At 46.7% G+C, this 26551-nt stretch overlaps 1 protein-coding gene across 2 annotated transcripts in view; it reads left to right on the plus strand.

Moving 5' to 3' along the window:
- The first annotated feature begins 850 nt into the window (after positions 1-850).
- Positions 851-26551, plus strand: part of DAPK2 (death associated protein kinase 2) — a 44945-nt gene continuing 19244 nt past the window's right edge. For both annotated transcript variants that reach the window (XM_020905003.2, XM_070469144.1), the window contains exons 1-4: positions 851-933; positions 18080-18209; positions 24332-24380; positions 25066-25092. In XM_020905003.2, coding sequence (XP_020760662.2) covers positions 18092-18209; positions 24332-24380; positions 25066-25092 — 194 coding nt within the window. In that variant the 5' untranslated portion in view covers positions 851-933; positions 18080-18091. The remainder of the gene's footprint in view (positions 934-18079; positions 18210-24331; positions 24381-25065; positions 25093-26551) is intronic.

A 26551-nucleotide genomic window follows, 5' to 3' on the forward strand; every position in this document is an offset into this window, starting at 1 on the left:
GCTAGATACTTCAGCATGCGTCAGAGACCAAACAAGCCCACTAGGACTGCCAGATTTAGCAAATAAAAATCTTCCCATTTTGTCTGGCAACCCTAAATCCTGAATTCAGGTAAAACTGTAAACTAGTCTTTACAAGGGAGATTCTTTTTGCTCTGTTGGTCTCTCTTCCTGCCACATCAACCATAACATAGTGGAAAGTGGAGTGTGAGGACAAAAGCAGTATTTTAGAGTTTTGAAAGATGAATATAAAGGATGGATCTCGATGGTTAAGGTAGGAATATGCCTTTGAAGAGGTCATGCCTTCTATAAAGTCACAGAAAGGGGCTTTGGGAACAATCATGGTCAGTCTGCCCATTTTGCAGGTGAGGAAACTGAGGCCTGCCTAGAGTAGGTGGGGCAGGGAGTTGTCCAAAGCCAGTAGCAGGGCTGGACTGGAAACTAAGTCTCCATTTTCTGGCCCAGCATATGTTCCTCTTTGTCATCCCACATAGCACTTGTTTCTGTCCTCGGTCACCTCAGTCATATGGCGGGAGGGGACCACCCAGGGTAACCAGGGACCTGAGCCTCGAGTGTTAGCAGAGGCCCTTTTGCTGTCACCTGAGGGTTCCACCTGTTGTGATCCAAAGGGAACACAGCAGATAGAAGTAGTAGCAAAGTCAGTCTCTGTGCTGGCTGGACTGAGCCCGAGAGGTGGGTGAGGGGGTTCTGCCCTGCAGAGTGCCTGGGGGCAGGGGCTTGGGCTTCTGGCACATGGGACTGACTGGGCCTGGGCCCTCCCTACCGGTGTCTTGCAGAGTGTCCGGAGGAGAGCTCTTCGACTTCCTGGCCCAGAAGGAATCCCTGAGTGAGGAGGAGGCCACCAGCTTCATTAAACAGATCCTGGAAGGGGTGAACTACCTTCATGCCAAGAAAATCGCTCACTTTGATCTCAAGGTCAGTGACAGGGGGAGGGGAAAAGAGTCAGTTCAGGAAGAATGGACCCAGTCTCTCCAAATGTCATTGCCAGGAGGGGTCAGCACTCACTTGACCTTCCTCCCTCATCTTACCGTTGAAGACTTTGAGCTCCTGGAAAAGAAATGATGGCCCAGGAGTGTCCCTGTCCTCTGAGTTTCATTCCACAGATCAGGTTTCATTCATGTAGGGGCTGATGGCAAGAAGCTTCTGAATCAGACTAAAGGCACCTTATCTCTTTCAGGGGGCACTTGGGGTGTAATTTTTAAATAAGTGAGCCAAGGACAGGAAATGTGAAACCAAACCCATTTCACAAGACTGAACTTTTCAGTAACCAAGAGCTCATTCCCGAGCCACAGAGCTAGATGCCTTCAGGTGAGTAGTGCTGAGGTTGCCTGGCGCTCTGGACCCAGTACAGCAACCAGCATCCCTTGACCAGAGGTTGGAAATCTTAGAGCCCAGTGACCACGGGCTGCATTCCCCCACCCCACCCCTTCCTGTAGCCATGAAACTGCTTCCAGGGGCCACTGATCATTGGTGGTCACTGGCGTTCAGGGCTGAGAACGTCCATGGTGACCACATAGAACTTCACAAAGTGAGAGTGCGGTCAGAGTCGAAGGACTGGTTCCCATAGTGGCTGAGCTCAGGTTCATAGACTGTTGAGCCTTTACAGACAGGTGAAGCATGAAGACCCTCCACCCTGTGAGCAGGGGGACCCACTTACCGCGGAGGAGACCCACTCATTTTGCTGCGCAGAAATTCCTGTGGTGTCTCAACCGTTGTGCTGAGCGCCTGGGTGTTGCTACAGGTACAAAAGCAACTCAGGACTTCTCTGAGCTTAGTTCCTCTTTTCCAGGAACTTGTACAGGAATCAGAAAAGAGAGATCAATAACTCTAAGTGCTGTGATAGGGGGAAGTACATGGGAGCTGGGCGTCTAAATAAGAAAGCATCTAAGTCAGACTCTGGTGTCTAAGAGGACTTCTTGGAAGAGGTGGTATTTGAGTTGAATTTTGAGGGATTATCAGGCATCATCAGACGGGAAGGGCCTTCTAAGGAAGAGAGGTCAGCAGATACATGTTTCTGAAATAGCATTCAGGGTAGTTCAGGCAAAGGTTGAATGTGCTGAATGGAGAACCTGGGGGAGATCAGGAGGCAGACTCAGGGTATGGGAGCTAAGCCAAAGAATTTGAACTTTACTCTTAGAGATACAGGACCAGGTGAGCAGGGAGGTGAAGAGAGCAGATGTGTATTTCAGAAAGATCCCTCTGAATGGGAGCACAGATAGAATGGGGACAGTCATCTGGGTGAGATGTGGCAAGTGCCAAATTAATTTGAGGAGGGATGGATTCAAGATCTTTTATGGTTGCTCTGAAGATTGATTAGGTGCCTAATTAGATGTGGGAAATGAGGGGGAACGCAGAGTCCAGGATGATGCCCAAATGCTGGCTTGGGGTCCGGCCCAGAGAGGGTTTGGCGTGCCTAGGGTCTCACCAGCTGCACCAGGGCATGGGCTCACATCCCACACATGGATTCCAGCCCAGTTGTTACTCTGCCCTATGGGGTGACCTGCTGTGAGCCTCCCCTCCTTACTAATTGTCGCAGTATCTTGAATTCCTCCAACAGAAGATATCTTGCAGAGTCTCGCTCGGGTGTCACAGAGTACAAATCAGGGCCATCAAGGAGTGTGTGGCCTGGGCTGGCCTTTGGACCTCAGGATGATGATACACCAAGCCGGAAATGGGCTGCCTGGATTCACCTGAGACTTCTTCCTGATAATGCTGTGGAGAGTTGACTTATTTTCTGTGTCTTTTCTGGCTCCAGGAGGTCCAGATTGGGTCCTTTAGCACAAACGATAATACTTAGCTGTCAGAGTTGTAGAAATGAGACAGAAGCAGGATTAAGTGCTGGATACTAGATAGATGCTCTGTAATAGTAGCTGGTACTGTTATTTCCCTTCCCATAACAGAGGAAAAGAAAACACAGCTCTTGTTTTGGGCCCTGCTAGAGTAGGAAAACAAAGCCTGCTGCTGCTGCTGCTGCTGCTAAGTCTCTTCAGTCGTGTCCGACTCTGTGCGACCCCATGGACTGCAGCCTACCAGGCTCCTCCGTCCATGGGATTTTCCAGGCAAGAGTACTGGAGTGGGGTGCCATTGCCTTCTCCGACAAAGCCTGCTAGTGCAGTTCAAAGTTGCCCAGCAGAGAGCTGAGCGTGGTTGTTAGGTGGGGTTGCTGGTGGGGGATTCTTGTCTGGCTCCTGGGCTCAATCTGGACATTTTCCATAACCTGGAGACAGTCTGGGTTTCTCCTGGATGCGTGTAGGGTGAAGATGCTGGTAACCCCCACCCTGCCTCGTATCCTTAGCATTATGTGGACTCTGAGCCTTCTGACTCCCCTCCCATGGGTCCCTTGGCCCAGGCCCAGCTGGGCAACTTCAGAAGTGATGAGTAGCTGGAACTCAGTGGGATTACCTCATGGTTGACTAGACTTTCCGGAGCCAGAATGTGAGTCCGTGTTCCCCTTGGCTGGAACTTCCTGCCACTAGGGGGCCTCGTGCAGGAGTTCCAGCTGGTGGCTTAGAGGGGACTTCCTGATTCCATGTTTCTCACCATATACGATTCATTTTATATGAACACATTTCTCTTGCTGATTTTCCTTCTCCATGAGGGTTCTCAGCCTTCCCCTCCTCTTGTATTCTGTTACTTCTTGCCAAGTGAGTCAGGCTAGCTTGGCCGCCCCATGAATTCAGTCACCATGTTATCTCCACGTCCCTGCTCATGAGCTGTTCTCCATGCTCACCTTCCAGCTGGAAGGAGCAGGTGATGGAGGAGGGTCAGCTCTCTGGCTGGCCTTTGGAATAGGAATGACCTCTCCTCCCATGTCAGCCATTGTGCTAGTGCCAGGGAGGGTGAGACTGTATTCCTGCTTATGATATACTCCCAGCCTTGTGGCAGAGAGCAGATGAATGGAAAGATTGATGTACAGTAAACAGTCTTGGTGAAAACCGATCATGGCATGTTATTGCCTGGAAATTTGTGATGCATCCTTGTCACCAATAGGACAAATGAACCTATTCTCAGCATGGCATTCAGGCCTGTCTTGTACTGCCTGAGCCCCGGTTCTGGCCTCATTCCCCTTTCCCCACTCCAAAACACGAGCCCCAGGCACCAAGATGACAGATAAATGCCCTGTCTCCCCTCCCCTGCGCTGTTCATGCTGTGCACATCCAGGAAGCTACTAGTCTTCCTTTTCTCTGCCCACGGACTTCCTGCTCGTCCTCCAGGTCCAACAGTAATGCCGTTTCCTCTGCGAAGCCTTTCCCATGCCTTGCCACCTCCCAGAGCGTAACATAGAGCTAGCCTGCTTCCTTGCTTCTCTTTCCCCTTGTACAGACTTCCGCTGGGAGCATTTATTCCTGTGCATGACTTTCTGCTCTTGTCTCTAGTGCAGTGCCTGACACATGAGTTACTCAGTGTTGGATGAATGAGTGAATGAAGGAATCAATGCTTTAATAAGACAGATGCATACATGGATAGCACCTGGAAAAGGCAGAAGAGGTTGTGGGCAGTTTTCAATTCCATGACGTGACATTTATTGAGGGACTGTTGTATTATTCATTAAGGGCAGGGTGACAAACATCAATAAGATATGGCACCTGCCTTACAAGAACCCACCCTCTACGGGGAGAAGGCCACAGTGAGACTGGTGGCGAGGCCATCTGGAATAAAAGCTAACCACAATTCTCACCAAGAGACACTCACTTCCAAGGGGTAAGCTCTCTGCCTACGCAGAATGAACACCACCTTGACATGTGTTATAAACCCACTGTGGACAGGCCTGCTGGCCTGAGTAGGTAGAGGGGTGCAGGTGGATGATGTTGCCCTGGACGTGACACTGGGCTGACTGCCCTCATCCTGGATAGCACCCAAGGTACCATCTGGAGGATGGATACCAGAAAATATGGCTCAACACCACCCAGGAATCTCACCCTGGTAAGTGACTCCATACCAATAAAGGCCTTGCAGAGGGCGTTTCTGTGTGGTTTTCTGTGTATTTTGGATTTGGGAGTTTCCTCTCTGAGTATTGTGTCTCCCCCATACTTCCTCATAGCCAACCTCAGAATTCAGAAATGGAAGGTGGTTCTCAGATCTGATGGGTATTTTAAGCAAGAAGAACACACCATGAGAACTAAATGAAATTGTATATGAACCAGGAACCCAGAACTCTGAAGGGACTTTTTGATTTACATAAACAGTATTAGGAGGAGTGAATTCCTGAACAAGATATTCCAACAATCTAAATCTATGCCCTGATCATCTTTTGAGCTGTCTTTATGTTCATGATGTGTTGGTTCTGTTCATCAAGCTTTCTTAAGAATGATACTATGGGTGTGTGCGTGCGAAGTTACTTGGTCACATCTGACTCTTTGCAACCCTATGGGCTATAGCCCACCACACTCCTCTGTCCATGGGATTCTCCAGCTAGAATACTGGAGTGGGTGCCATTTCCTTCTCCAGGGACTCCTCCCAGTTCAGGGACCGAACCCATGTCTCTTAAGTCTCCTGCATTGGCAGGAGGGTTCATTACCACTAGTGCCACCTGGGAAGCTAGTGGTACTAGCTTAATAGAGCTTATTTATTAGAATTTCACCAATGTGCTTTTATTTTTATTTATTTATTTTGGTCATGTTGTATGGCTTGCGGGATCTTAGTTCCCTGACCAGAGATTGAACCTGGGCCCCTATAGTGAAAGCGGCAAGTCCTAACCACTGGACCACTGGGGAATTTCCACTAATAATGCTTTAAATGTACATGATACTTTCTAGAGTACAGCATGCATACACATCTCTCCTCTCATTGATTCTCATGGCTACCCACTGAGGTAAAAGGTGTTTTTACTTTTTATACATAAAGCACTTGGGATTAAAAGAGGTTAAATTACTTGTCCAAGACCAGACGGGTGTTAAATGATAGGGCTAGTACTTGAACTTCTGGAGAAGAGAATGGCAACCCACTCCAGTATTCTTGCCTGGAGGATTCCATGGACAGAGGAGCATGGTGGGCTACAGTCTATGGGGTCGCAGAGTCGGGGACATGACTGAGTGATTAACACACAGTACTTGAACTTAGCCAGTGAGGAGACACTAACAAAGCTGAGAGTCACCAGCTTTTGTTTCACCAGATTCTAACAGGGCAAATTTTGTACTTGCTTGCATCATGCCTTTTACACGTAGTTAATCCAAAGGTCTATGCTGTGCCATAAGTTTATCCTTTGCACAGTTAATTTTTCTTCTGTTTACATTTTTTTTTCTTTCTAATAGATTATTCCTCATACTTAAAAAATCAATCTGTGCTCTATTAATTGCTATAAAATGTGCATGCATTTGAAAGTAGATCTTATAAGAGTAAGATGATTTCCATACTAAAACCTTGGAGCATAAAACAGAGGTGAGACTTGGCAGTTTTTTAAACAATTTGTTGTATTTATTTATTTTTGACTGTGCTGGGTCTTTGTTGCTATGCGTGGGCTTTCTCTAGCTGCAGCGAGCAGGGTCTACTCTCTAGTTGTGGTGGATGAGCTGCTTCTCATTGCAGTGGCTTCTCTTGTTGTGTAGCACAGGCTCTCGGCACGTGGACTTCAGTAGTTGCAACTTCTGGGCTCATTAGTTGTGGTGCATAGTTACTCTGCAGCCTTCGGGGTCTTGCCAGACCAGGAATCGAATCTGTGTCCCCCACATTGGCAGGCAGATGCTCAACCACTGGACCACCAGGGAAGTCCAAGACTTGACGATTTTGACTGTCAAGGTAGATTAGCGTGAGATTGAAAAGGTTTAGGGCAGACCAAGAAGTTGGTATAGGCAGTCACAGCCGTGGAAGACTTTCCTGTCAATTTTTTTTATTATTATTATGAAAACATTTCAAAGCATTTGAAGAAACTAAGAATACAATGGGCACCATTATGTCTTCCTCCTCTATTCAACATTTGGCCACATTTGCTTTACCTCTTTCTTTAAAACAGAAAAATATATTTTTATATTTGTATTTATATAAAAGCATCATTGGGCTTTCCTGGTGGCTCAGTGGGTAAAGAATCCACCTGCAATATGGGAGACCCAGGTTTGATCCCTGGGTTGGGAGGATCCCCTGGAGAAGGAAATGGCAACCCACTCCAGTATTGTTGCCTGGAGAATCCCCATGGACAGAGGAGCCTGGCAGACTACAGTCCACGGGGTCACAAAGAGTCAGACATGACTGAAAGACTAAGCACAGAGCAAAAGCATTATATATACATATATGTGTGTCTAAAATATCTTTAAGAAAAATTTAAAAACAAATAGTAAAATATATGTAATTTTGAAAATTATGGTATAATTTGAAAGAAAATTCTAGCTATATTGACCCTTTACTCTAAATACTTCAATAAGCATCTCTCAAGATTAAATTCAGTCTCTTACCAACCCATAATGCCGTTATCACACTTAAAAAAATTAACAGTAATTTGTGGAAGACCTTTAATTGGTAGAGAAACATTATTCTAGTTCTGATTTAGAAAGCAAATTCTCCTGGCAGAGGAGAGAGAATAAATAGGGGAGAGTGAGCCAGTTGAAGGTAATGATAAGAATGTGGGAAAGAGGTGAACCAAAGATCTTCCGTAAGCATCTTTTAAATGAAATTGATGGTTGTTTATGCTCTTATAAAAAGTAATAAGTCATAGAAAATACAGAAACATACAAAGAAGTTACCTACAGACTCCCTACTCCAAAATATTCACTGTTAACTTTTTGGCGTATCTTCTCCAGCTTTTTATGAACAGTGTGTGTGTATGTGCGTGAGAACTGTACAACCTTTACAATCTTCTCTCCTGCTTTTTTCACTCTATATTCAACTCAAGCAGCACACGTTTGCTCTGTAATGATTTACTTTGCTATTGAGACTTCTATGTCAGTCTCTCCTGATTTCCTTAACCATTGGGTGTGTTCTGAGGGTGGACCTTGTTTCCTGGTCCTCATACCCAAAGCGTGGTTTGTGCCCCAGCCTCAGCGTGTGCCCCCATGAGCTCTTCATCTCATGAAGCCCCAGGTATCAGCCTGGGAGCCTGGACCCTTAGGAATGCATGTTGGCTGCTCCATCAACTGCTATGAGGCCACCCTAGAGTGATCTGAGGAGAAGTGAGGTGAGGACACTGAGCTCCTAAATGATTGAGGAAGGAAACAAAATGTGGCAAAAAATCAACTATGGAGAGCCATTATTGAAAGAGTTGAAATTTGGTGGTAAATGGGGAGCATTAAACCAACCAACTGCTGCTTATAAGATACAGCAAGAGGCCACATGGGAAGCAGAAAGAGAAGGGGATTGTGGGTAGAACCTGCATTTGAGTCTCAGTGCTGCTAGGGGATATTGAGCAGGTCATGGACTGACCTTTCCTGGCCTTGAAAGTGGAGATAATATTGCCCCTCACTTCCTCACCTGGGAGAGGAGTGAGGGGCCAGGGAGAAGTCAGTATTTCTGAAAGGGTCCTGCAAACTCCAAGACTCATTACAAGTGATGGCTGTGAATTTTAACTAGCCTCCCTATGAGGCCATGTTTCTCCCTATTCCTCTCTTTCCTCCAAAGGGATTCATCAAAGGAGGTGGGCATAGAGACACCCAAGAGGGGAATGAATAAGGTGGTGTGTTCCAGCCAGTAGGCTGAGCAGATTCCCAGGGCGGGCAGGACACTGGGTGTGAAGTTGATCTGACTTGGAGTAAATACCATGATCCCTGTTTTACAGACGAGGACACTAAGAGAAAAATGCAGTGCCCTCCTCCTCTTTGGTCCTTATTACGTTCGTCATCACTGTTAGGTGCTCAGAGACCCCTGCTACTGCCGGGTGCCCATCGTCCTCCTCTCTGGGTCCCTGCCCAGGCCTGATCTCCACTGAAGTATCATGTGTTCAAATAGTACTTTTTAGGTTCCATTCACATCTCCACCATCAGCCCTCCCTCTGAGCTGATCTCACTAGGAGTGAAAGAATCTGATTCTGGAAGTGGTGAAGGGTGGTGCAGACAGCAGGTATCTTGGCACTAAAATCCCTGAGTGAAAACCTAGCAGAACCACTTGGTAGTCGTGTGGCCTTGAAGCAGTTACTTAACTTCTCTGATCCTTGGTTTCCTCACCTGGGAAACTGGTAAGGAATTTAGTAATTTAGGAATTATTAGTAAAACAGTAATTTAGTCTATTCAGATTCTGTGCAGTGGTTTTCTGGTAATAGCTGGACTCCAGTAAACAAATACATGTACACACACACTAGATTACTATAAATTCTACTGATATAAAGGTTTATAATATAATTTACAAGTATAAAATATATAACATTTTATTTTGTTAACTTCACAAAATAAATTGATTCTCATAGAACACTTAGCTAGTTATATCTGTAGCCAACCTATGGATGCAGTAGACAGATGAGTGTAATTTCCAACAGGATTGTTGGTTGGTATTTTTGTTTATGTTAATAAGTAAAGTGAAAGTGAAGCAATGAATACTGCTTGTGCATTGGAACTTCACAACTTCAATGATGTGAGTGGCTCCTTTGCTGAATTGGATAATAATTTCTGAATATTAAAAAATATTTCCTCAGTTTTCTCTGCTAGCACAAAATAATAGCTAGAGACACAGCACACATAAGTTTAATCTCTGTTATTAAGTGATCTTTAGCACTTCCTAAGTGTAGAATCAAGAATTCAAGTCCTGATTTGTATTGTCTGCCAGTTTCTGTGGTGTAAATATACCTGCTGTGGCCAATTTCAAGGTACCAATATTGCTGACACTGACTAGAACTGGGAAGAGGGGTGCAGTGACCTACTATGATGTAGTAACATACCGTGATCTCTATTCAGAGAGAAGAGGCATTAAATAACTTCAAGAACATAAAATATAATAAAATAGAGTAGAAATTAGAAGCAATAAGTTTTAAGTGTTTTAAATATAATGTAATTAAACATATTTCCATAATTTAATTTTTAATATTAAAACAATATTCTTACGTGGCTCAGTTTAACACCTGGCTCACAAATTCCTGCAAATTTAGCAGCAGTCTCTCATGAGCCAGTAGGCACCAGCTTTAGCCTACCCTAAGCTCTCTGAGCCCCTGGAGGTGAAAGCATTTTGTAAACAGGACAGTGCTACATGCAGGCTGCTTGCTGTGGAGACGGCAGTGGTGTAACAGTAATGGTGCAGCCAGCATTTGTTCAGGGCTGTAGTCAACATGCAGGCTCGTCTCTGAGTGCTCTGCTTGTATTTATCTACTCCTTTAATCCACACGACAGACCCTATGAGAAAGGTTCCGTGGTCATGGCCGTTGTATAGAAAGGGGAGGTTCCTCAAGGGCTCTTAGGGCCTCCTGAGAACCCAGTACCGTGTTGATATTTCTGTTTTGTGGATGAGGGGCCAAGTGGTGAGTCAATTGCCAAGGTCACACAGCTAGCCTGGGGCAGAAGTGGAGTTCAAACCCAATTCTGTCTAAGAGAGGCCTTCTCTAGTGTTGGTTCCCCAAACACTGAGCACCCTGATTTTGACTTCCTTGCAGAACTTGCTTTAGAAAACCAATTCTGTAGCCTCACTCCCAGTGAGTTGATTTAATTGGTTTGGTCTTTTTAAACACAGCCTCCAGTAGATTCTAGTGGGTAACTAGCTCAGATGAGGCCCTCAAAGCACAGCTTGGGGCTCAGAATGTCTGAATTGAGACCCAGATTCTTCCCTGGCTAGATGGAGGCACTGGGCATTCATAGCTGGGTGGCCTTGAGGATCTAATAAGGTGATGTGTGGGAAGAACTCATGGCAAATGCTAGTCGTCATGTGGCACAGACCAAAGAACCAGAGGTCAAATTGCCAACACCCGCTGGATCATTGAAAAAGCAAAGGAATTCCAAAAAACATCTACTTGTGTTTCATTGACTGTGCTAAAGCCTTTGTGTGGATCACAACAAACTGTGGAAAATTCTTAAAGAGAAGGAAATGCCAGACCACCTTATCTGCCTCCTGAGAAACCTGTATTCAGGACAAGAAGCAATAGTTAGAACCAGACATGGAACAAAGGACTGGTTCCAAATTGGGAAAGGAGTACATCAAGGCTGTATATTGTCACCCTGCTTGTTTATATGCAGAGTACATCATGTGAAATACTAGGCTGGATGAAGCACAAGCCAGAATCAAGATTGCTGGGAGAAATGTCAATAACCTCAGATATGCAGATGACACCACCCTAATGGCAGAAAGTGAAGAGAAACGAAAGAGCCTCTTGATGAAGGTGAAAGAGGAGAGTGAAAAAACTGGCTTAAAACTCAACATTCAAAAAACTAAGATCATGGCATCTGGTCCCATCACTTCATGGCAAATAGATGGATAAAAAGTGGAAACAGTAACAGATTTCATTTTCTTGGGCTCCAAAGTCACTGCGGACGATGACTGCAGCTATGAAATTAAAAGACACTTGCTCCTTGGAAGAAAAGCTATGACAAACCTAGACAGCATATTGAAAAGCAGAGACATCACTTTGCTGACAAAGTATAGTATAAATTATGGTTTTTCCAATAGTCATGTACAGATGTGAGAGTTGGACCATAAATAAGGTTGAGGACTAAAGAATTGATGCTTTCAAACTGTGGTGCTGGAGAAGACTCTTGAGAGTCCCTTGTACAGCAAGGAGATCAAGCCAGTCAATCCTAAAGGAAATCAACCCTGAATGTTCACTGGAAGGACAAATGATGAAGCTGAGCTCCAATTCTTTGACCACCTGATGCGAAGAGCTGACTTTGGAAAAGACCCTGATGCTGGGAAAGGCTGGGGGCAAGAGGAGAAGTGGGCGACAGAGGATGAGATGGTTGGATGGCATCACCAACTCAAAGGACATGAGTGAGCAAACTCCAGGAGATAGTGAAAGACAGGGAAGCCTGGTGTGCCGCAGTCTGTGGGGTCACAAAGAGTCAGACACGACTTAGTGACTGAACAACAACAGCAACAGGCCACTTCATGAGTCTTGTTTGATCCTGTTAGTAACCCTCTTGAGGTAGGTTTTCAGTTAACCCTAATTTACAAGTGAGAAGTCTGAGACTGATAGAGCTTCAGTAACTTGCCCAGTGTTAGACTGCTGGTAAATGGCAAAACTGGCATTCAAAGCCATGTTCTAAGTCTCTATCTATGTTGATTCCCTAAAACAGGTTGTGCAAGAGATGTGCATGTGACTGCATTGGTTCATTCATACCTGCATCCCATCGGCCATTCTTGAGCACCTACTACATGGCAGCCACTCTTGGATAGAGCAATGGAAAAGAGAGACGAAGCCCCCATCCTCCCTGTGGGGCCACGGATACTGGGGAGGGGAAATATAAGAGGCAATTGTAGTGCAGTTGGTTCTCTGCCAGAGGCATGTCCACATACCATGCAGGCCCTTGGGTCTAGTTGTTGGGTCTACAACAGCTAGCTCTGTATGTTGATGGGGGTGGGAGGGCGGGGGTCGTCACCTGAGAGGTTCTAGCGGGGAAGTGTTGTAGCTGGGTGATGAGCAGAGGGGAAGAAACTGGTCAGAAAGGCATTCTTGCAGAGTGAATTGCAGGTTGGGGTAAGGGTGATGATAATCAGCCAGGATGTAGCACAGTGTACGCAGGCCAGAGGTGGGAGGGCCTTGAATGCCAGATGAAGACAGACTCGGGCCTGGGGTGCACTGGAGCCTGGTGGGGAGGGGCTATCTGTGGTCTCATCTGTAGTGTGCCATGGAGTGGGGCAAGTGGCAGGCAGAGAATTTGCTGCAGTGCCATGGAAACCTGCTCACAGAGGCCTGGCAGCGAGCAGCCTTGCTTTCTCGGGTTGCCCAGCACTTCCTGAGTAACCTGGGACAGTGCTTGGCATTTCCAATGAAGGTTCCTTGGCAGCTTCCTCGTCCCCCTAACAGACCTGGCTCTGCTGAGCTGAGCACCTGCCTGATGATGGGCAGACAATGTTGGCACCTGAAGAGGGCAGCAGCCCGGGGTCAGCTGACTTGGGCTCTGTTCTTTGCTGGGTGTCCTGGCAGTTTCTTGACTCTCTGGGTAGCTCTGCATCAGGCAGGGACTAAATGGTGTCTGAGGTCCCTTACGGCCCCAGCATCGTGAGTCTGGGGGTGAAATGGGATATGGGGAGGGGAGCAGAAGATGAGTGGAAGAAGGGGCAGGTCTGGAAAGGACATGTTTTTCAGATTCAGCAGATTCAGTAAAGTCCCCAGGGATGACTGTTGTCACTGCTGCAGCCTAGGAGGGAGAGAACAAACAGTCACCCTGCTCTGAAATCTCACTGGGCACCGCTCCTTGTGTGGACCATCTCTCTGAATCCTCGGAGCAACACTGTGCCACAGTAGGTGTTCCCATTTTACAGATGAGAAACCAAGGCTCCAAGAGGTCCAGAGACTTTGCCTAGGTTTCACTGTGAATGGTAGAGGTGGAATTTGACCCTGGACCTGCCTGACTGTAAGCTCTGGTCTTCGGCATCTTACTGCATAGCCCCCTCTACCTCCTTGAGGCTGCCTTCATCCTTCAGGGACTCTTAGACACGCTGTACCAGGCTGGTATGGACCCCCCTGGAGCATAAGCTTCCAGTTGGCACCAGACCAGGCGCCTCTGGCCAGATCCACTGGCTTGCTAAAGGGCACATTGGCCGGCAGCTGCTTATCTGGTGGGCTGAGCTAGTGGGTTTGTTTTAATGGAGGGGAAGATTTCAGCTCCTGGTGGCTGCTCCATGGGCCCTGGGCTTGGCATTGGCAGCACCTATGATAATATGATCCCTTCCTCCAGTCATGCTTTGGAAGTTATGTCAGGTGTGTGGGTGAGGTGTTTGGTTGAAATAAATAAAGCTGGAGGAGACATGACAGGAGTGAGGGAGTAGAGATAGCTTTGTACTGCCCCAGAGGGCAGTCTGGCTGGGCTGTCTGCTCTTCCTTCCTGACCTGGGGCCAGGAGACCTGAACCTTTGCAGGTCCTGCCTTGGGGCCCAGAGGAGTGGGAGTTGGCCCAGCCAGCTTGGGAGGTTGTGTCACCTTGCAGTCACAGAGCCTAGAGCTTGAAGGAGCTTCAGATATCATCCAGAGAGGAAAAGCCTGCTTAAGCTCACACAGCCTTTGGTGGTGGAGCTGAACTGGAATTTCCCAATTCCTAAACCTAGGCTCTTTCCCACTATCCTGCACAGTTTGGGGAGGGTAGACTCGAAGAAGCTTAGACCATACTGCCTTTTTCCTGCCCTCTGACTGCTCGGAGACCCTTCTTGATCAGCCTCTTTTCCCTGCTGACTCAGCCCTGTAGCTGTCCTGAGGGGAGGTGTGCTCTCGGGCACCCCTAGTGGTGAAGAGCCTCCATGGCGAAGAAAGGGAAGGGCGACGAGCTCCCAGTTCCTTCACTTCGCATCTGCAGAATTTTGTGAAACATCGATGCAAGACATCAGAGGGGGTGCCAAGAACGTTAAAACTGATTGGAGTTTTCCCAGAAGGGCTACCTCCCAGGAAAGGCGCATCACAATACAAAAGAGTCTGCAACTAGGGCTACTTGCTCGTAAGCATGATCAGCTCTGAGGGCTTAGAGCACAACGTCAGGGTGTGCTTCATTGAAAAGTAAGGAAATAAAGGGAGGCAGCGATGAAGGCCTGGCTCTGAAAGTGTGGTGGAGGGTAGGAAAGGCATTCGAGGCAAAAGGAAGAGCCAGAGTAAAGGATGGGGTAGAGATGGCATTCTGGACCTGGTAATGCACACCCTGAGGGTACCAAACGACCCTGTCTTCACTGGAGAACATTTACTGAGCACCTGGCTCTAGGCCAAGCCTTGGGTAGTTGGTAGAACTGAGACCCTCAGGAAGCACTTAGCCCAGTGGAGAAGACAGGTCAGTAAACTGACAAGCTTGAGGCAGTGGGAGAAGCACTAAAGTAGAGGAAGTGCAGGCTGTGATGGAAACTGGGGAGGTGGTGAGTATGGGGAGGCTTTCTGGAGGAGGTACTGTTTTTACTGAAATGTGAATAGGAATTAGCCAGGTTCGGGGTAGGGACTATGCAGGAAGTGTCCCAAACAGGGGAGCTGTGTGTGAGGTTCTTGAGATGGGACGGGGGACAAATGGGACTCAGGTGAGGAAACATGGCCTTGCCTGAAGGTTCTCACAAGCCAGCGGAGGGGCTATTTTCCCCAGAATGTGGGCCACAGAAGGGAGAGGATGTGAGGCAAAGATTCTTTTCACCGCTCAGGGTGCTGCCTGGGAGAATTCCACCTCTGATTGTTCCTCCTTCCTTCCTGTGGGTCCCTGCGTCCATCCCTACTGCTCCCCAGTCTTGGGACCATCAGGGCTATGTGTCCACTGCAGCTCTCAGCTCCTTTCAGCATGTTTTGTGGTGGTGCCGTGATTTAAGCACACCGTGGTGGTCAGGAGTACCTGGGCTGGGCCCCTCAGCACCAGGGAGAAGCCTCGGGGCGGTTCCCTGGAAGAGAGATGTTCCCCAAAGGTGGCTCAGGAATACTTTGGAATGGGAGGAGGAGAAGCCCGCCAGTTCAGGAGATGGTGGGCTGTGGGGAGGGTTTAACTCACTTCCTAGGTGCCAGGACACTTGGGGTCGTTGAGCAGCCACCAGAGGGCCAGATCAGCGCACTGGCGTGGGACTCCTAGCCTGTGTCCCGTGTCCTGACCACCTGCTGCCCTCATTCGCCTTTCTGCAGAGCCCAAGGAGCTGCCCTGCCTTGGAAAAGGACTTTGACACAGTTTCAAAATAAAGTGGAAAAAAATATCTGGAGGGGAAAAAGAATAAACACACTTTAAAGATGCAAAAGGAAGCATTTATTTTTTAAAAAAGGAAAAATATGGAAGAGTTCCTCATCCAACTCACTTGAGTGAAAGTTTCCAGCCACTGTGATGTGAGGTCAGGGACTTCAGGGAGCGGGAAGTTCCGGATGCAAACATCTGGAGTGTCCTCAGTGCGGATTCAGGATCAGTGTAGCCAACAGCAAGGGCCACCGTCCACCTGCCACCCTCTGTGTTCTGTGTGGTGGTGGAGATACAAAGACCTGATTCTTCCCTCCAGCTGAGGGTCCAGTAGGGCAGCGAGGACTGTTGGACAAGAGAGAGTGTGACAACTATCATGCAGAAAGGTTCCAGTGAGCATGGAGGAGTCCAGGGGGCAGAGAGGGTTCACATCTGCGGGCTGGAGAGAAAGCTCGGTGCTGCTGAGGGAAGGTTTCAAGGAAGAGCTGGATTAACTTAGACTTTGAAGCCTGACTGGGATTTCAGCAGACAGAGACTGAGGAGAGACTTTCCGGGTAGAGCTGAAGTGCAAGGTGGGAAATTCTCTAGTACTTTGAGAAACAGGGACATTCAGTTTTCTCAAGCATTTCTTTATTTGCTTATCTATTTATTTAAAACTACTTTATTGAGAGTTATATGTCACATATACTTCACCCATTTGAAGTGTACAATTTACAAAGTCGTATAACTCACACTGCAATCAATTTTGGATGATTTTCATCACCTCAGAAAGAAACGCTGTACCTACTAGTAGTCACTCCCCATTCCCCAGGCCCTAGGCAACTCCCTGTCTACTCTCTGTTCCTGTGGATTTGCCTATTCTGAATATCTTATATAAATGGAGTCATATTATCTGCGATTTTTGGTGACTGATTTTCACTTAGCAAGATGTTTTCAAGGTTCACCCATGGTATATAGCATGTGTCAGTACATCATTCCTTTTTATGTTTTTCTCTGCCTCCATTCCTTTTTATGGCTGAACAGCACTGCTGTATGGACAGACTACACTTCATTTATCTACTCATCAATTCAGTTCAGTCGCTCAGTCGTGTCCGACTCTTTGCGACCCTATGAACCGCACAGCACGCCAGGCCTCCCTGTCCATTACCAACTCCTGGAGTTTACCCAAACTCATGTCCATCGAGTCGGTGATGCCATCCATCCATCTCATCCTCTGTTGTCCCCTTCTCCTCCTGCCCCCAATCCCTCCCAGCATCAGGGTCTTTTCCAGTGAGTCAACTTTTCGCATCAGGTGGCCAAAGTATTGGAGTTTCAGCTTCAGCATCAGTCCTTCCAATGAACACCCAGGACTGATCTCCTTTAGGATGGACTGGTTGGATCTCCTTGCAGTCCAAGGGACTCTCAAGAGTCTTCTCCAACACCACAGTTCAAAACTCATCAGTGATGGCCATCTGTGTTGCTTCTACTTTGAGACTATTATGAATATGCTCCTGAGAACATCTGTGTACCAGTTTTCGTGGGCATGTACGTTTTCAAGGCTTTTCTTTTCGAATGGGATCCAGGATAGTCCTGGTGAGGAGCAGGAGGAAAGAAGATGAATCAGAGGGACCTGCTCACCCACCGACTGCTCTGAGCAGTTGGGTGGGAGTGCAAAGGTTCAGCTCAGGATCCTGTTCTGGTCTCACTGGGAACTGGGGCTGTGTGAGGCCAGGTCAGGGCTGGGCCCCCACCAGCAGACACCCCCAGTGTTGTGTTCAATCTGGAAACTGTTTGCTGGGCTGGAAATAGTCTAGGCAGCTGGTATTTTCCCTGGAAATCAGGTGGTTTTTCCTGTGTCTCACTGAGGGCCAAAATTAGTTGAACACGTAGAGAAGTGTGAGCTACACTGTTAATCTAGGGGAGGGGAGTGTTGTCAACAGGAAGCTGACCGGCCAGGGGAAAGGGGTGGTCAGGAAGATGCAGGTCAATAATCCAAGTGTAAATTGGGGTTAAGTTGCAGTGCCCCTCCCCCATCACACACACAGAGAGGCTGTGGTTTTGTTTACAGGAAATGCTGCAATTTCCCTGGCCCCATTTGACAGATGGGGAGACAGAGGCACTACATTAAAGGGATCTCCCATTCAGAAACAGAAGAAGGATTAAAGCCACAGTCTGGTTCTGTTGTCAGCAGCAGGTTTGGTAAAACCCAGGTCTTGCCCTCAGCGTTATGGTTGTTTTTGGGTTCACAGGAGCAGGCTGAGGACACAAGAATAAGAAAGGGTTTGTGCTGTTTTGATCTCCTAAAAAAGAAGACTAAACCCCACCTTAAACCCAAAGCAAAAGCATAAAATAGGGCTTTAATTACCATCTTTTCTTTTATCCCCTTTTCTTCATTTTTTTTTGTTCCCCAGCCAGAAAACATTATGTTGTTGGACAAGAATATTCCCATTCCACACATCAAACTGATTGACTTTGGCCTGGCTCATGAAATAGAAGATGGAGTTGAATTTAAGAACATTTTTGGAACACCAGAATTTGTTGGTGAGTTTTACACCTGTTTTTCTCCCAGCTGAGAATCTGGTATCAACAGATAGAGAAATCCCAGGAGCGAACCCTGTATCTGGGGCTGTAACCTCTGGACTGAGAGATAATGCCTTGTGTGCGTGCGTGCGTGTGTGCCAAGCTGCTTCAGTCATGTCCGACTCTTTGCGACCCTGTGGACCATAACCTGCCATGCTCCTTTGTCCACAGGAAATGTCTTGCTGGCCTCTGGGTGAGGGTTGAGCACCAGCGGGGCAGTGGGAGGCCAGGTGGGGCTGGGGCCCTTTGCAGAGTTAAATCTTCCCAAAGCTGGCCCCACTTCCTGCTCTTAGACAAGCTGATTGTGAAGATTTAAAATTACCTCACCCTGTTGCATTCCCATAAACTCGATCTTTTCTGGAGTAGCTTTTGATTTCCTAAAAAAGAAAAGGGAAATTATCTGCCAGATGCCAGATCCACACACTTGCCTGTCCCATACATCTGGCCTTCATTCATGCACAGAGTGCCCAGTTCCAACAGGGCTCTGGCGGCTCTGTCTTCCCTCTGTGTCTCTCAGCCTCGGCCCAGGCCACAGAAACCCCCTTTTAGGACTTGTGCCACAGGTCAAGGGGTCATAAAGAAACAGCTTTGCAGAGGAGAAAGGAGTGAGAATTGAGAACCACCATCTCACTGCTCGGGGAGTTGAAATGCTCTTAGAGATGGAAGGAGGGCATGGTTTCCTCATAATCTGGGGACTGAAACTTCTGACCACAGTCTAAACAAAAAGAAAGATGAACCAGATCATCCACCATGATGGAGCTTCAGGCCACATATACCAACTCTGTAGCCACTAGGGAATGAAACTGCAGAAGCCCCAGCAGGGGAATCTTGCCATGTGCCAGGCACTAGGCCTGGTGTTCTGTATACAGACATTGTCCAGTTAATACCCATACAATCCTCGGAAGAAGGTTCAAAATATTTTCTCCATCAAGTGCCTTATTCAAGGTAAAACAACCAGTACACGATAGAGCAGAGATTCAAATACAGATACATCCAACATCAAAGCCTATGCTCTTTTTTTTTTTTTTTTACTGCACTCCGCAGCATGTGGAATCTTAGTTCCCTGACCAGGGATTGATTCTGTGCCCCCTGCAGTGGAAGCGCAGAGTCCTATACACTGGACCACTAGGGAAGTCCCAAAGCCTATACTCTTTCCATTATACCAGGATATCTCTCGAAGGAGCCTTCAAGGGGCTTATAATTTAGCTGTGGAAACAAGACATCAAACCATCAAACAATAGTGCTAGAGGGATCTTTTCAGATCATCTGGTCTAGTTTAACAGACATGGAATTGGAGAGCTAGGGGATTTTAAAGTCAACCAGTGGTTATTCTCTACCTACGGTATGATAGACATCAGATGCTGGAGACACAGGGATGGTAAGGAGGCACAATCAGAATGACACACCCAGGGTCACAGAGTGAGTGGCAGAACCAACTTGAACCTACGGGTACAGGTGTACAGTCTCAAACTTTGCCCAAGATAGCAGTTCAGTTCAGTTCAGTTCAGTCGCTCAGTCGTGTCCGACTCTGTGCGACCCCATGAATCGCAGCATGCCAAGCCTCCCTGTCCCTCACCAACTCCCGGAGTTTACTCAGACTCATGCGCATCGAGTCGGTGATGCCATCCAGCCATCTCATCCTCTGTCGTCTCCTTCTCCTCCTGCCCCCAATCCCTCGCAGCATCAGGGTCTTTTCCAATGAGTCAACTCTTCACATGAGGTGGCCAATGTATTGGAGTTTCAGCTTCAGCATCAGATAGCAGGTACTGCCCACCATTCACATATGTGGTAAAAACGCATGTTTTATTTAAGTTCAAACCAAGGGTTGAATAATAATAACTGGTTCAACTAGAAATTCAGGGCAGTAATGGAAGAGTTGTCATGAGAGAGGATGTGGTTAATTGTCAAGTGAGTGATACAGGCAGCTCTGAAAGACGAGATAGCCACTCTCACAAGGTCAGTGGGCTCAGTCCTGGCCTTGAGTGAGATACACGGTGCTGGTGTTGTGGGTGGAGGGGAATCTAAAGGAGAGTGGGGTGGGGAAGAAGCCAGGGCGGAGGAGGTGCATATCTGAGGTACCCCAGTTTATCAGGGACAGTTCACTGTCTTTTCTAGATGGATCAGAGGGTTCACATGGGCTGGCAATGTGATTGGGACACTGATGGGCAGAGCCAGACAAACTGTGGAGGGTTTTTCCCAGTGATATACTGGTAAATGTCTAACAGTCAGGTCTCAGGGCAAAGCAAAATACAACCCTAATTGATAACATTTACCAGTTTCTAGCTACCAACCTGTTTCACTGAATTCAGAGTTGGGAAGAGATGCACACAATTGACCCTTGTGAGCCAGTATGATACAACTCCAGCCTAGAACTGGTCTTATTTGCTCCTTACAGATATATAGGATGGTTTCTCTAAGCCCCTGCCCAAATTATGATGACTTCCTTTTCCCAAGACCCCTGAACACAGGTTATAACCACTGTTCCCTATTCCCACCATTCTTTGAAATTTTAACCTGAGACCAGGGTTAAAAACTGTCAGCTTCTGGGAATGTGGTGGCCAACTTCTTCCAAAAGGTCTTCTCACTACAAAATTGGATTCTTGAGAAAAATATGGTTTTTAATGTGATTCTGGATTTAGGAAGTAAGATAAATCTTTAAATATAGTTACTCCTTCAGCATCTCCTCTCCTACCCTAAAAATTGAGTGAAATGAACTTAGAGCCGGAGCTGTGAGCTACAAGAATATTCAGTAAGACCATCGCTCCTAAAGGCAAGTGCACATGTCAGCATTTATCAGAGACTAGCAAGATTTAGATGTTCAAGGAAGTAGGATATTAAAGTGATCAGATGTTGACTATAAAATAAATGGAATATATATAGAAATAACAGGTAAACTCTTAAGAATGAGCAAGCAACAAGAGATTCAAAAATGACCAGGTAAATTTTTAAAAGAACCAGATAGAACTTGAAGAAACTCATACGCTCATTGAAATTTTAAACTCAGTGGATCAATGGCTAATTCATTTCAATGTATGACAAAAACCACTGCAATGTTGTAAAGTAATTAGCCTCCAACTAATAAAAATAAATGGGGAAAAATAAATAAATAAATAAACTCAGTGGATGGGCCAAACAGCAGATTATACACAGCTGAGGAGAGAGTTAAAGAATTGGAAGTCTGAGTTGGAAAAAATTAGCTAGACTATCACACAGTGGCAAAGATATAGAAATATTAAAGAGAGGATAAGTGGAATAAGGTTAAAATAAAAGGTTTAACATAGGTCTATTTGGATTCCTGGAGGAGGGAATTAAGACACTAGAGGGGCAGTATCTGAATAAAACTGCTGAGAATTTTCAGAACTGATGTAAAAACATGCATCCCCAGATACAGAAAGGACAGTGTATTTCAGTCAGAAAGAAGTCCATACCTATAAGGTCCATACATTATACTTAAACTATAAGGCATCAGAGACAAACAGAAGATCTTAAAAATCAACCAGAGAGAAAAGACAGATTGCCTACAAAAACCAAAAATAAACAAAAACCAATAATTTGACTAACAGCATACTTCTTAAAATGACAATGTCCAATAGAATATGATATTCAATGAACTGGGGAGAAATAAAAACTCCATAGTTGTGAAGAAATTGTATTTCAAGAATGAAGGTAAGAGATTTTTTAAAAAAAGCAAAAACAAAATAAAAAGAACAACAACAAAAAAGATAAATAATAAAAACAACCTCCAACAGACCTTTGTTAGGGGAACTTCTAAAAGGTGTACTCGGAGTTCTAAATGCAAGAAGTAATAGAAGCAAAGAAATCAGTGAACATTAGGCAAATATAATTATTTCTTTCCTAAATAATGATGATGATGATGAAGCTTAAATATGGGGTTGAAAAAAGATAGAACTAGACACTGAAGAAAATAATGTTAGATAGGACAGAGTACTTGAAATTAGTGTTCTAAAATTCTTGTATTGTTAGTGTGTGTGTGAGTGTGAGTCGCTCGGTCGTGTCCGACTCTTTGCGACCCCATGGACTGTAGCCCGCCAGGCTCCACTGTCCCTGGGATTCTCCAGGCAACAATACTGGAGTGGGTTGCCATTTCCTTCTCTACTGTATTGTTAGAGGAGGGCCGAAATATTGCTTTATGTTAGAATTTGTTTCATGTCCATAGTAAAATCTCAGGGGTAGTCATTACAAAAATAGAAGTTAGAGAAAAAACAGCCAATAAGAAAACTAACAAGAAGCAATTTTTTAAAAAGACGAGAAAGAAAAACACAGATGAAAGTGGAAAAACAAAAGCACCTGGAGGACAGAAATGAGTATGTATTTATATCAAGCAGATGAGCACTGAAAAGTGAGTTGTGCTTCTCAAACTCTCTATGAGGAACAACTTGGGGGAAAATAGTATATCCTGGACAGCTTCTTCAATAAGATACAATACAAATCAATTCCTAGAAAAGTGACCATGGTGTGAGTGTCATGGCAATGTCAAATTGCTGTGTGTGTGTGTGCTAGGTCGCTCAGTCGTGTCTGACTCTTTGTGACCCCATGGACTGTAGCCCTCCAAGCTCCTCTGGCCATGGGATTCTCCAGGCAAGAATACTGGAGTGGGTTGCCATGCCCTCCTCCGGGGTATCTTCCCAATCCAGGGATTGAACCTGGGTTTCCCACACTGCAGGTGGTTCTTTACCAGCTGAGCCTCTAAATACATACTCTCAACTTCTGTTCATATCTTGTCAGCACCCTTGACAGTCTGCAGATTATTTGCCTGCAGACTGTACTTTGAATATCACTGTCCTAGTGAAAGACTTTCTTGTGTGTCTCAGGAGACAGGTACAGAAGAGCTCAGAGCAATGTTTTTTCAATAAAAGATAATAATACAATAAAATAATAAAAATAAGTATAGACCACCCAAATGATCACCAAGGAAGTGACTGGAAGATAGTCTGTATTCACAAAGTGGACTGTTATATAACAGTGAATATGAAAGACCATGGGTGAACATTCAGTGAATGCTGGAAGCATCAGTTGAGTGGGGGAAAAAGGTCTATTGATGGTAGATGAGATTCAGTATGGCATCATTTTTTGGAAGCTGACAAGAAAGCAAAGCCAGGAGAGTGGCTCCCTGCATCTGGGAGGGTGGGATGGTGGGCTCATCCTATAGATGCAGAGGTTTTGATATTGTTCTAGATAAACAAACTTAGCCTTCCCCTCTCTCCACCGTCTCCCATTCCTGATTAAACAGGCTCAATCCTCCCTTTTCTAGTTATCGCCTCCTGTTTCTTTTCTATTTCATCACCAAGCTTTTTTAAAGAGTCATCTGCACCCTTATCTCACAGCCCACACTCAGCCCTCTCTGGTCACTGCAGTGGGTGTGAAATTCAACACTCGCTTTCCAGTCCATCCAGGGCCATGGGCTTGATCTCCAGGCAGCATTTGGTTCTCTTCTCTCCTGGGTAGTCTTCTTTCCTAGACTCTGCCCCTTCTCATGGTCCTGGCAGCATGCACATGGCTCCTGTTTCTACCTGTGTGATGACCTGGGTGATGGCTCTGGCCCACCTCATTCCTTTCCCAGGTGCCCAGCCTGTTCCTGGCACCTTCTTTTGGATGCCCCTCAGACATCACAGGCTCCTCACCTCAGTGGCCACCAGAATGTCCTCCTGCCCCTGCTCAGGTGGGAGGTGCCCTCTTTAGACACCCTCAGAGGAGTGTGGATTCTCTCTCTGCCTCCTTTTCTCCCCCATCACCTTCCAGCACTGGCCTGACTGGTTTCCAGCTGAGAGTTCTAAAGCAGTCTTTGTTGTGGGCCCCACTGTCCCCTCCTGCACCCTCCTCTCCCCACCCTCCTCTTCCTTTTCCAGAAGTCCCCTTATGCTTTCTGGCTTCCTCACTATCAGAATAACAGGCAACTTCCTCCCTCAAAATCCTTAGACCCAGGTTATCTCCATCTGCCTCTCTAATTTTCCTTAGAGAGGGTTTAGGATGGAGACATTTGGCATCTAATCCCCTAAAATTCCTTAAGATCATCTCTTCTCCTTTTCTTACTCCTGCTGACTCTTCAACATGGCTTCTTTCAGCTCCAGAAATTGTGAACTATGAGCCCCTGGGACTGGAGGCTGACATGTGGTAAGTGGGACAGGCCACCCAGGTGGCCCCATATCCTGGCTCTGGCTGACATCCCCCCTGGATGAAAACCTCTTCCTCCACACTCACCTTTAAGAGCCTCTGGCTGTTCCTGGGGTGCTGGCATGTGGCCAGTTAGCACATGGCCAAGGCAGAGAACAAGGGGCTGGAAGCTAGAGGTACAGGCTCACCTGAGACTGCCATGGCCATGATAAAGATACTAGTGACAATAATTCGTTCTGTTGGCCAACCATGTGATCACTGGGGGCCTCATGTATCCCAGCTACTGTGCTGGGCTGGGGCACACCACAGTGATTGACTCTGCACAGACAGGGCTCATTTCATGTCAACTGTGCTATACAGTTGGCTGAGCACCTTGATCACTTGGTTTTCTAAAATCCTCCCAGTGGTCCTGTAAGATAGTTATCATTATCCTCATTTTATGAGGCGAAAGAGGCTCAGAGGTGGTCATCACAGATATAAGTGGGCCCTTGGACTCAACGTCCAGAGCTGGTTGACCCTGAGCGAGTCCCAGGCTGCTGCTGAAGTGTGGGGTGGGGAGGGGTGTGGGGCTTGAGGCAGCGTGCGGGGGCTGCCGTGAAGGGGCCCTCAGAGCCATACGGGGAGTCGCTTGCTGGTCTGGGAGGAGAGCCAGGCGGCCCTGACTTGACTGTTCTTTGTTTTGCAGGAGCATCGGTGTCATCACCTACATCCTGTGAGTATGACTGATCCTGGGGCCCTGACCCAGCTCAGATCCAGGGGGAGCAGGAGGAATGAGAGAGGGGCAGGCAGGCAGACAGACAGACTGACATTTCCTGAGCACCCACCATGACCAGATGAGTTAGATTCACACAGCCAACCTGAGGCTAAGTGCTCTCAGCTCGATTTTGTAATTTGAGCCTGGCCTTGGGGTTGGGCAGGAACCCGGGAGAGCAGCCTGCAGCCCTCCATTCTGCACTGCTTGTGTCTGCATCCCTCCTGTGGCCGGGATCCACCGTGTGGTCTCACCCGGACCCAGGTTTCCGGTGAGAATGTCAGTTTTCACTCAGAAACCTGGGACAGCCCTCAAGTCACCATGCCCTTCCTTATCCTGCTTGTCTTTCTCTGCCTTTCCTCTCCCTTCCCCAGAACCCCTTTTCCTCTCACATACTGTCTCTTCTCTTTTCCCCAGAGTCTCTCTTTCTTAACTCTGAAGTATTAAGTGCGTAAGCAGAGATTTCCTACATTGTGTAGCGAAACTGTCACTTTCCATCTCTATGGCCTAGGGCAGAAAAACAACCTCTGGGCTTGTTTTTCTCATCAGAAAAATAGGAATCATAAACTTCCTGCCACGGGTGTGTTGAGAATTAAATAAGCCAACGTGCAAACTTCCTAGCACTGCTCAGCCACAGACATGGCTGATTAGTTGGTGTTCTTTACATCAGTACTTCCCAACTGTTTCCGCTCACAGCACTCCTGGAAAATGCTGTTTTTATGGCACTCGTAAGAGGCAGCCCACAGCCAGAAAGGATGAAGGATGGGGAGGCCAACACTCAGCTCTCTCAACACCCCTGTAATCCCTCGCTCTGACTCCTCTTGGACTGGGAGCTCTGCTCAGTGTGGTGGATGCCGCCTCCCCGCCCCACTTCTGCCCCCCGAGTTACAACAGAGGGTGTCAACCCAGGCAGCATGTCAGACCTTTTTTTTTCTTTTTCTTCACATCACACCTTTTAATATCTGCTAAAGCCCAGGCCCCACTCCAAATCTATGAAATCAGAATCACTAGGAGTAAGATCTGGGCATTAGTATTTTTTAAAAGCCATAGAGGATTTTGATGCAGAGAGAATTTGATGCATTGCTGCATAATTCCAGATTAGAGCCAGGATATTCAGACATGGGCTTTAAACACCTTGATATCTTCAGAACTGTGGCTTCCCTATTGAAATAGTAAGGAATTCCAGCATCTCCAAGACACACAATCTTCCTGTAGCTCACTGAATTCCATACAGTTTATTGACTGCCTGATCCTCAGTGAACACAGTGCCAGGCACTCAGGGTACTAAATGGAGAGTCTATCCTGCTTGCCTGAAACTTCTTTTGTGGGAGGGAGACACCAGACTGCTCTCACCCAGTGGGACCAAGGTTGTGCTTTAGGTATGAACGTGGCTTTGGGAGACAAATGGGAGAGCCACTGG

This window comes from Odocoileus virginianus, chromosome 6 (assembly GCF_023699985.2).
Source record: "Odocoileus virginianus isolate 20LAN1187 ecotype Illinois chromosome 6, Ovbor_1.2, whole genome shotgun sequence".
NCBI lineage: Eukaryota > Metazoa > Chordata > Mammalia > Artiodactyla > Cervidae > Odocoileus > Odocoileus virginianus.